At 39.8% G+C, this 11344-nt stretch overlaps 1 protein-coding gene across 3 annotated transcripts in view; it reads right to left on the bottom strand.

Moving 5' to 3' along the window:
- Nucleotides 1-1601: 1601 nt before the first annotated feature.
- LOC122719344 (transcription factor Sox-13) overlaps nt 1602-11344 on the bottom strand; it is a 153607-nt gene continuing 143864 nt past the window's right edge. For 2 of the 3 annotated variants that reach the window (XM_043945080.1, XM_043945079.1), the window contains exons 4-9: nt 10032-10316; nt 8656-9031; nt 6486-6716; nt 5003-5050; nt 4702-4854; nt 1602-4544 (exon numbers count right to left, since the gene is read on the bottom strand). In XM_043945080.1, the coding sequence (XP_043801015.1) occupies nt 4054-4544; nt 4702-4854; nt 5003-5050; nt 6486-6716; nt 8656-9031; nt 10032-10316 (1584 nt within the window). In that variant the 3' untranslated portion in view covers nt 1602-4053. The remainder of the gene's footprint in view (nt 4545-4701; nt 4855-5002; nt 5051-6485; nt 6717-8655; nt 9032-10031; nt 10317-11344) is intronic. The other variant, XM_043945082.1, reaches the window with a different exon arrangement.

Raw genomic sequence — 11344 nt, 5'->3', positions numbered from 1 at the left:
AAATTAGAATTATGTATTTAATATCAAACATTAAATTTTTTTTTTTTATTAAGATCCAAGGAAAATTCATGCATTATTTTGATTTTTGTAGTTGTAATCCATAAAATAAACGAAACTAAAATTAATTGTTAAAACAAACGATGTGCAAGATTTAATCGAAATTGATGAAAATTGGACGAGGAAGATACGAGCCGAGCTTAATTATACACGATTCGAAAATGCCTTCTTGATTAAAAATGAGATTAAAAGAAATCGAGGAAAAGAAAAATTAGGAAAATGGTTATTTTGAAAGATTATAAAGATATGGCACAATAGAAAATAACATACAAGACGCGTTTATATCTTCCGCATTGAACAATGAATTGATTTGTCGAATGATTCAATGAACAAGATGGATAAGGTTGAAATGTCGGTCTTTGGAGATCAAACTGGCGAAGAAAGAGGAAGCAGAAGAATAAAAATGGAGGAAAATGTGAATAGCTTGAAAGAAATGGCTTCAAGGAAAATATAATATTTAAATTTTTCAGAATGTGATAAGAAGAAAAAAAATACGTTTCAGTGTAAATGTAAAAAAAAAATTAATTGTGTTACGTGAACGATGCGACATCGAAAATTTTTGAGTATTCGAGCACGCAAACGATCGACGATCTTCCTGTTGTCGTCATCGTTGTCATCTTGAACTGGCACGTACAACCTCTATTGCTACTGCGTAATAAGGATAATTATTAAAAAAAAGAAGAAAGAAATAATATAATAATATTAATAATAATCATAATAGTAATCAATAATAATAATAATAATAATAATAATAATAATAATAATAATAATAATAATAATAGTACTAAATAAAACTGATGACAATAATAATATTAAGGATAATATTAAACAGAATAATGACCAAATGAAAATAAGGATATGCATCGCATTTTTAACATTTCGTTAAATCTACGTGTTCTCGAGTAAATTACATATATGTAGCGCTATGCAAGATACATCACAATATAGTTACACTGTACATTCAATAGTATTGACACTTTTTTTTGCGTCGGTCGATTTCATTCTCTCTCTCTCTCATTTTCTTCTCTCTCTCTCTTTCTCTCTCTCTCTCTCTTTCATCTTCAATCATACTCTCTTTCTCTCTCTTTTTATCTCTCGGTTGTCGAACACACCGCCGACGCAGTTGTACAAATCCATGTATATACATAAAATAAATTATTATCAACATTAAGCTATCCTATCTGCCGCCGGCCGCGGTATTCGAAAAGCACCCGACGAAACACGGGCGCAGATATATCGAGGATACTGGCTCTCTTTATAAAATTATATTAGGTACCTTGTATAGAATTGCACTGATTATAAATAACAAAAAAAAAAAAAAAAAAAGAGAAAAGAAAAAATGGTGAAAAAGGAGACGTAGAAATTATCGAGTTTTTCACGTCGAGCCAACTCTGCCGAGCCGGGAACCGAAAGGGGCACCATGTCGCCCTCTACTTCCGGCCCGCGAAAACGTTATTTGGCACATAAATATTATCACATCGAGCTCCCGATTTTTCCATGTTTCGGTACAATTCGTTTTCCCAAACAAAACGCTCTTAAACAGATTTTATTCTTTTTTTTTCCTTTTTTTTTTTTTTTTGCCCATTATAAAACGCTGCTCGTTTTCGTTCTTTTTTCCTTTTTTTTTTTTTTCTGTAACATTCATCAACACCACGATAAATCAATGGTCTTTAGATTACTCTCGATCGACCCCCGTCGGGTTTATCGTGCTTTCACGAACTCGCACAAATTCACAAGGAAATTGAAATTAAAACTGAGAAAAAACGTAACAGCGTGTGTTCGGAAACGTCGAAAAACAAAAACACACAACGTCGTATTAGAATTTGATTATTCGTTCGTTTACATCGTTTACAATAAATAACGCTAATTTTCCCCGTCCGTAATTTACATATTGTAACATTGTACTAAAAATTGACGCCGCGCGTGTCCTTCTCTCATTTTCTCGCTATTCATTCCTCCTACGCATACACACACCTCCTTTCCTTCTAATAATACGCTTCGATTATTTCTCTTTTTTTTAGATTATTCCATATTTCTCTTTTATTTAAAAAAAAAAAAAAAATAAAACAAGAACATTCTCCTCTCGTGCCTTGCGCTCTTTTCACGCTCTTCTCTCTTTCGCTCAATCATCGATCCATACCCTCATCTTCTCATTCCCTTTGCCCTGATTAATCGTCGTTAACATCGTTACGGTCCATAAATTAATTGCGAAAAATACTATAAGTACTATAAGTGTTTTTTTCTTTTTTTTCTTTTTTAAAGACGCGAAACGAAGTGGCCACATATCCCTGTGACTCGAGCGGGTGCAAATCGCGTGTGACGGAATATGAGATTTCACATCTTTCTTTCATCCTCTGTTCCGGTCCTCGTGCGACATACCGGATAACAGCGATTGCATGTGAATACGGAAAAAAAAAAGGAGCGTCCGCCGTGAACCTGGAATTATTACACGATCTAAATATGACGCGATAATCAACGGACCATAGTTTTTTTCTTTTTCTTTTTCTTTTTTTTTTTTTTTTCATTCTTCCCTTTTTACGTTCAATTTCTTTCTTTATTTTCTTTTCTTTTTTTTTCTTTCTTTTTTTTTAATTAACGTATCATTTCTATCATCGTTTCTCACGTATCGACACGGCCGACCGGAATGGCGTATCGCTATTAGACCACACACACACACACTAGAAGGAATAGGAACAAGACTTTTTTTTTTTTTTTGGCCGCTCACCGTATCTTCGTACACACACACTCACGCACGTGCACACTGAAATACGTGTCGCGATCGTCTCGCGGTGTGTTGAAACGCGGTTCATAATACGAAACGCGATAGAAACGAGTTCGATCGAGCATCGGCGGGAGATTGCGTCCGATCGATCTTCTTCTGATACGCGCGCACACACGTGACACATGGCAGTCTTACGAAAAATCAGGTATGTATATATATATAATTGTGTGTATATATATATATATATATTTTTTATATTTATATTTATTTATTTTATTTTATGTATAATTCTAGCGTTCATATGTGTTTGTTGCTCTGCGCTCCCGCGTATAAACGGAAAACACCCGCGAGATGGATACCGACATATACACGTTGACACGACGCGAATCGACGTTCGTTACCTGTTCGAGAATTCTACTCGCGCGCATATCTCGTTACCTAGAACGTTATCTAAAGACGATCAGGCCTTATCGTTCGCAGATTTGCGCCGCCTTGGTCGCGCTTTTGATTACACCAACGGAATACACCATGTACATCCTCCCTGTGCCGCCGTCGTGTCCGTTCTTAAGCCCCCCTGCGTGGACGACCAACCGTCGCCTTCAACTTCCCCCAACCCCGTTTCAAGTATAACGGTAATAAGCTTCCTCGTGCTTATTCCCTTCTTTCTATCCTTCGAGAGCTCACGTTCACCGGTGTCTCGTTCTGAATCGTTCGACGTGCACATGATAATACAGATAACGGAAGGGGGGATCGGTTGGCCGGCATTGGGTCATCGCGCGACTCTGCTCACCGCGACATTGTCCCAAAGAGGCGCGGTGCGATCCGAGTTGCGCAATTATTCGCACGATGTCGTCTCGCAAACGACCTCGACACGACGACGGCTAATCGAAGGAAGGCATGGACTCGCCTCGCTCGAATCCGCGGGAGGGCCTCCACGCGTCGTACGATGGCACAGAATATCGAATCGTTTATTATATATCACAACCTCTCGGGCGAGGCTTCGAAACGCTCAGTCACTTATTTTTTTCGAGAACGTTCATCCCTCCTATTATTTCCGTCTTTCACGATATATATATATATTTCAACGGCCTATTATCACCGTTATATCGTATTTGTATATATTATACTTTGCGCGCGAATATCACCGCAAACTTTTACCAGAACAACTCGTGGCCGAGTCTCGTGGACGTGGACGTTGTTGCTGCTGCTGCTGCTGCTGCTGCTGTTGACGACGATGCTCCGGGCGGCCATGGCGGCTGACCCGGAGCCGCGGTTCAATCCTCGTCGTGGTGGCGGGGGCTCGCGTCGTAACCACCGATCGATCCCGAGTTTTCTGGCGAGAAGTTCATCATATCCGTCGGCGAAAGGCTGTCCTGGGGATAATAGAAGGATGGATGGTCGGAACTGGGGCCGGCCGCGCCGCCGTTCAACATGGTCGCAGGAGGCGACACGCTAGGCCTCGCCGACGGCCCGGCTCCCGTGCCCGGATGGTGTTGCGTGCTCAGCTCTGAGCCGACCGGGGACAGGAAGCTCATCTCTGGCCCGCTGTCACGGCACCACAGTTGCCTCATTTCCTGCCGCCGTTGCCGCATCAGCGACTTGTACTCGGATATGCGCATCTTCTTCCCGTCCACGATGCAGGTGCGCTTGGGCCGCGGCCTGTACCTGTAGTCGGGGTGTTTCTCCATGTGCAGCTTCGACAATCGTGACTGCTCCTCGTAGTATGGCTGTTTCTCGGAATTCGACATCGCTTTCCATCGAGCTCCTGTTCAAAGAATTGTGGAAAAAAGAATAAAAAAAAAAAAATAAAAATAAAAATAAGAGAGAGAAGGAAAGAAAATGATAAAGTTTTGCGCGATCGTTGATGATAATTGATCGATAAAGGGGGGGGGGGTGGAGGATTTGATCGAGGGATGACTTACCGAGTATCTTCGATATGTTCGAATTGTGCATGTCCGGGCAGGCTTTCAAAATTTTCCTACGCTCGTCCTTGGCCCACACCATGAACGCGTTCATAGGCCGCTTGATATGTGGCTTGTTCTCACCCTCCCTCTTCTGCTGTCTCACCATTTTAGCTGGACAGAGAGAAGACGTGTTAGATGTCGACGAGCCGGTGCCTGGCTCCCTCCCGTGAGAAGCGAATCTGATTTCGTGAGCATCACCTGGCGCTCTCGAAACAAAAGCGTGAACGTCAGCCCCGTGGCTCGTCAAAAGACTGCTTACCTTTTTCCGTTATGTCTTCCGGTACCTTGTAACCCGGCTCCCGCCACACTGTAATTTCAGAACATCGTAGCATGTTATAATTTTGCAACGGCAAGTTTGAGCGGATTATGAGAAATCGTGTGAACGCGACACCATTTATCGAATACGGATACATTCGTGATTTTATCTTTTGTTATTATTATATAAAAAAAAAATATAGAATTATCATATTTAAGGTATTAGATACGTAATAGGTTAATAAAAAAATAGATAAATAATGGAACAAGGAGAGAAAGAGAGAGAGAGAGAGAGAGAGAGAAACATCTTTTATTCATATAAATTCGTATAAATCTCTGTTTCTCCGTAAACATTTGTGCATAAACTGTATCTCATCCGCGTAATTTGTATTTCAGCAATAATTAATGATATTAGGTAGTTGGTGCATGGACGAGTTGCTCGTCGACAGAGACCTACATTTTAAACGCTTCGTTACGTACAAATAAAGCGGGAATGAATGTATGCTTATCAGAAGAAAAAAATGTTTCTTTCATCTTTTATTATTATTATTATTATTATTATTATTATTATTATTATTATTATTATTTTACGCTTTATATTAACTTATAACTGAAGATCTGAGAATATAATCATTAATTTATATCTCTCCTCGTATAAGAAAATGAAAAGGTTATACGATAAATATAATACAGGGAATGGATCAAAATTGGAAGCGTGGAAGAAATAGAAACGTTCAATTTTATTCTATCCTAAGATTATAAAAAGATATTATAAAATTTTAATCAAGAGTTTAAAATAGCATCTATTTTTAATCACATTTATTAACGATGTGAGCGCGCCTTCGCGTTTTTTTAACTTTTTAGCAAATCTAATGAATGGATTTATTTAAAGACACGTGAATGGAAACGTGAGCAAATTAAAATTGTATTTGGAAGAAAATAGAGCCTTAAAGGTGATTAATCATTGAAAGAATAATCGAAATTATTTTGTAGTTTACGTTAAATTTTGATTACACAGATTGATAATTGATAAATAATTTCAATATTAAAAAAAAAAAAAAAAATGTTCGTAAGTATTTTCTCATAATTACAGTCATTAGAGGATCATTAGAATTCATATTAATCATCTACCAAGCGGAACATTAATAATCTTTAATTGTTTCCCTTTTCTTCGTGAGATGCATCGTGCGTCACACTGAAGTATTTCCAACACGATAATAATGCACGATAATGCACGATAATAAAAATTCAATCTACGTTTTCAAATCTCCTAGAAATCTCCTATCTTTATACGTAAAGAATTTTCTTCTATTACGAAGAAGAAGAAATTCCTAAAATTTTCTTTTTTTTTAGATATGACAGACAAATGCTTTCAAATTTTCGATCCATCCTGCTTTGTAAAAATTGCTCGAAAAATTATTCGTTTTATGATAATAATATCGAACCATCGTCGACGATAAAATAAACTTTAGAGAAGAAATATTTACTGTGAGGTGTCGACAGGTAGTCCTGTTCCTCCTGTGCAGCCTCTTCCCGAGAACTTGAGTGCTTGAGACCCCCGGGTCGTTGAGTCTGCGGCGATGGAGGCATCGCGCCAGCACTCGGTGGTATCGCGTAAATGCTATGCATCGCGATGTGCTTCTCCATGGCGGCGACCGCGGCTGCTGCCACGGCACCCCCAGGTCCAGCCGCCTCGTCTTTGGCCATTACCTTGCCCACTGTAATGATAAATGCCAGAGGTAAGTAAGGAGGAAAAATTACGAAGATCAATGCATAATGTAATCGTACAAAGAGCAGCAATGATATATTGGAAAAAAATGTCATTGGTTGCTTCTTCTTTTCAACGTGCTTGAAAATACGTTGCGTAAGAGAGAAACATTTTGTGGAAAATAATTTTCAAGGTTTCAAAAGTTTAAAATTTATCCTGACTGAGTTTTATCTTTTTATGTTTCAGATTCTTGAAATCGTGAAAATCGTCAATTCCTGAAGATATATCTTTTCCGAGTTATAATAATTAGGAATGAATTGATTAATAGAAGTTTGATTAAAAAAAAAAAAAAAATTGAAGAGGTATTGGAGACGGCAAAAGGTCTCGACGAAAAAAATGGGTTTATTATACAGTGCATTATCCAATATTCACTTGGAGATCTTGACGAGCCGATTGTTCATGATCTGATAATGATTACATGAAAAGCTCATTTTATAAACCTACAATTATATTTCTGAAAACCTGCAATTAATCTAATTTGGTTTTCAAGCAATACATTTACTTTCACGATTACGTGTAAATTTACACCTTTGTTCGTGATAACGAATGAATATTTATACGAATTTTGTTTCCCACTATAAGAATTTGTTTTAAATTCGTCTTTGACCTATATGCATTTCATCCCATATATATATATTATCATTTTTTTACTTTCTTGATTTTAATTTCTCATTAAATATCTTTCTTCCCATTAACGTTTCAACTTATACTTGTTATCATTTTCTGTGCCAATTACCGAATCAACTAAAAAATGTTACAAAATGTTACAAAAACAACAATTCGCGCTTTTTTTCGTATTCGAGAAATCGAGGAAAAGAATCTATACGAAGCAATCTAATATGAGGCGGTGACAGCTGCTCGGAATCCGCAGCCTCGTTTCCTCGCCTCTCTTTTCCACCGCCTTCTCTCAATCTTTCTTTCATTTTGTTTCTCTATTTATTTATTTATTTCCTTTATCCTTTTTCCTTTTCTTTCTGCCTTTTCCTTTCCTCCCCTCTATCCCCCTCCCCCCTCATGTCTTCCCCCCTCGAGGATACAAGGTGCACCGGCTCTTATCTTAGAATCACGTTACGCGTCGTTGATTGTGCTTTAAACCGAAAGCAAAAACCGGCCGCGAAAGGAAACAGGTTTACTAAAGGAGGAGGGAAGGGGAGGAGAGAAGGAGAGAGAGAGAGAGAGAGAGAGAGAGAGAGAAGGAAAAAGCCGATCGCGAACAATCAGGTAAACGCGCGCGCATACCCGAAGATAATTAACCGTACGTTTCTGATCCCGCCGCGTAATTCTATGGGGTATTGATCGAATTTTTTCCAGCCCACGGCCCACGGCCTCGTCTGTCCCCCCCCCCCCCGAAAAGGGGGTACAGACTTGTCGCCCGTTTCACAAACGGGCAGTTACGATCGCAGTGAATTGCGTTCGTAACCGATCTCGACGGACGATCGAGCATCGATATTCTACTTTCGTCCCTCTCTCCCTCCTCTTCGATCGGAATTTCTATCAGCACGCGTACATACGCGTTTAATGATGAAATTCATCGCGATTCCACGCGGCTTTTGCCTCGTTAGAGCAAAAGGCATCGAGAGATAAAAGCAACAGATGTTCAAATATCGGCAATGTATCTGCTACATTTTTGTTCCGCTCGTCTATTCCGTGTTTTTTTAGACGGATTAGATCAATTGCTCGCTCGTGTATTATTTATATTATCGAGTTTTATTCCGTTTGAACATATATCTTTTTGCACGCTTGCTTTCGGACGCGAAGAAGTGAAAAGAGAAAGAGACGATACTTAAGGTACTCATTCAAAAAAAAAAAAAAAAAAATCCTTTCTTTCTCTTCTGAGAGAAAAAAAAATTCCGAGATTTATCGAAATTACGAATTCGGAAACCACTTACTCGGGGAGGAGATGGAGCTGAGGTGAGGTGGAAGACCCGCGTAAGGAAGGGTGGTGAGATAATTTCGAGGCATCGGTAGGCCTGGAGGGAAGAGCTTCGGCGCGGTGGCCGCGAGCGGTTGCTCCTGCTGGCCGCTGCTTCCGGCCCCGGTCGAGTGGGAGTCGCTTCCGGGCGACGAGGAGGACGCCGTGGCCCCCGACGACGAGGACTTGGGCTTGGTGAGGTTGAGAGGCGCGTCGAGATCCTGCAAGGGGGCTGCGGTCGGCGCCACGGCGGAAGAGATCGGCGTCGGCGACGCTTCCTTCTCCATCTGCGTGGTCATCTGCGCGAGATGCGCCGTCGCCCAGCTTGGCCCTTCCCGGTGGCTGCTGATCATCTGTAATAATAATACGCGCTTCGTTCAATACACGTCGCCATTTTGCATTATTCTCGGAAAACTTAAAAATATTCCTTTCTCTCTCCCTCTTCCTTTTTTTTTATAGCCGATAGACGGGTTCGTTTTTCGTTTCGATCTCTGTGACGCTCGGGCAAATTTTTCATGCATAAAAATTGGATTAAAAAATTTAATTTAAGTAGGTAGATTAATAGAGCGATGTATATAGAGTTTGTGCCTTGTTCTTGTTGACAACGAAAGTCTTAATTTTAACGCAGTATACGTTTCATATGAATGAACGATGGATCGAAAGTGGCGCGATTCTTGACGAAAAAGCAAGTCGAAAATTGGAGAAATTATCTTTCCTTTCGAGAAAGAAAATTCGAGTTTTTAAGGGAGCACGAGTGACGTCCCTGCCCCCGCATCCATGGGAATTGATACAGTTTCAAAGCAGCATGATCGAATGCTTAAAATGCCAATCTAAATCAAACACGCAACGCACTAACTGTTGCCAATGAAATTCGTGGATCTATCGCTCGCTACATCCGACGGATCGCCTTCGCCAAGATCCATCGTTTTCGTGAAATAAATAATTTCTCCCCCGAGAAAAGAAAGGAAACGAGCAAACGTCAAAGTGACGTTTCGTCCTACGTAGGATCTTCTACGACACCTACGTTTTACACCTAGTTGAGAGGGTACCCAATAACTCGTTTTTCCCGCTTTCGACTTCTTTTTTTTTTTTTTTCTTTTCACGCGGTTATCAATCCTCCGCCTTCCCTTTAAAAGTCGGTGGCGCCATCTACGTCGCGCCATCTACATCTATCTACGCCTCTGAATTTTTCATCTGGAACGAGGTTGCCTCCCTTTCAAAAGTTTCAACGTTAGCTCCCGTCAACGTTAACATCGTGTACTTGGTTGGAGCCAATTAATAAAAACGCTTAATCAAAGTGTGGAAGCGCGGAAACGAACGGGGGAAATTGGGATTGCGGTTGGGTCTACGTACGTTAGCGATCGAATTGATATGTTTGTTGGTGGTCGTTGACGTCGACGTAACCGGCGGTGGCGGCATAGGCGATTGCACCGGCAACCCTCTGAGCTGTTCGAGAAACGGTAGGAACATCAAGGATTGCGGCCCCGACATGCTCAGCTGGTTCTTTGTCATCTGAGCCTGTAGCTCCTGGATGTTGTGCTGCATGATGTGCTCTTGCTGCCGCTTCAAGTGCTCCGTTTGCAGCCGCTGCATCTCGATTTGCTTCTGCGAGTCGACGGTCATGTGCGCAGGATACGACTGCAAAGCCATGGGACGAGCAATTAGAGGGATGATGAACCCCGTTGTCGCGGGCAAAAAACAGAGAATGAAATTTACCCCTCCCCTTCTCTCTCTCTCTCTCTCTCTCTATCTTTTTTCTCTTTCTTTCTTTCTCAACGAAACGAAAGCCAGCCATTGTTGGCTCGGCTCGGATATTCATTTTCTGCTTTTCAGTTGGAACGACAAGAATGATGAAAACGTAATGTGGGAAAATTGTTAGATCCATAGATGGTTTCGTAAATGATCTATCTTTTTTCTTTTTTTTTTTTTATTTCCTTTTCTAACAAGTTTTCCTAGAAAACGACGAAGTTTTGCTTACGTACTATTAGAAAAATTAGAGATTAGATTATTTCTGGAAATAGTTTCCGGAAATATGTGTGTAGCGTTTTAATAAAAACTTAAGTCGAATAGATACACGACTAGAAGTACAACTAGAAGATAAGCGTAATATATATTTACGCATACTTTATGCATACTTAAATATCCGAAGCTATAATTATATCATTATCGCGAAAAAAATATGTAACCTTAGCTGGATCTTAAAATATATCAAATTTACATTCCCATTTACGAACTCATTTCTTCCAGGCTTTTACAGCTTCCAGGGAAACCGCTAATTGAAGAAGCGTGTACAAACTCCATCACTTTTTCCTTCCATATATATATATATATAATAAAAAACATACAAAAACAAATGATAAAGATACAGAGCCAGATATTATATTAATATTCAGAAACATATGTATACCGCGTGAACGATTTAAACAGACATAATCTCTAAACTGGCTAACACAACAAATTATAGAAGAAACATCAAGATTTTTCTTATAAATATTCCTCCATCGACGAGAAGGGCCGCCTTATTATTAATATCACGGTATAATTTCCTTTCTGTAACAGCCGATACAATATTTTACGCGCTCGCCTAAACTCGCCTCCCCCCAACATTTCATATATATATATATATATATCTAAACTATAATTTAATCTCGTTACCATAGAATCTT

This window comes from Apis laboriosa, unplaced genomic scaffold (assembly GCF_014066325.1).
Source record: "Apis laboriosa isolate Shangri-la unplaced genomic scaffold, ASM1406632v1 scaffold74_cov149, whole genome shotgun sequence".
NCBI classification, from domain to species: Eukaryota; Metazoa; Arthropoda; class Insecta; order Hymenoptera; family Apidae; genus Apis; species Apis laboriosa.
Note: the sequence above shows the minus strand (reverse complement) of the source record. Positions and strands in the feature narration are given on the sequence as shown.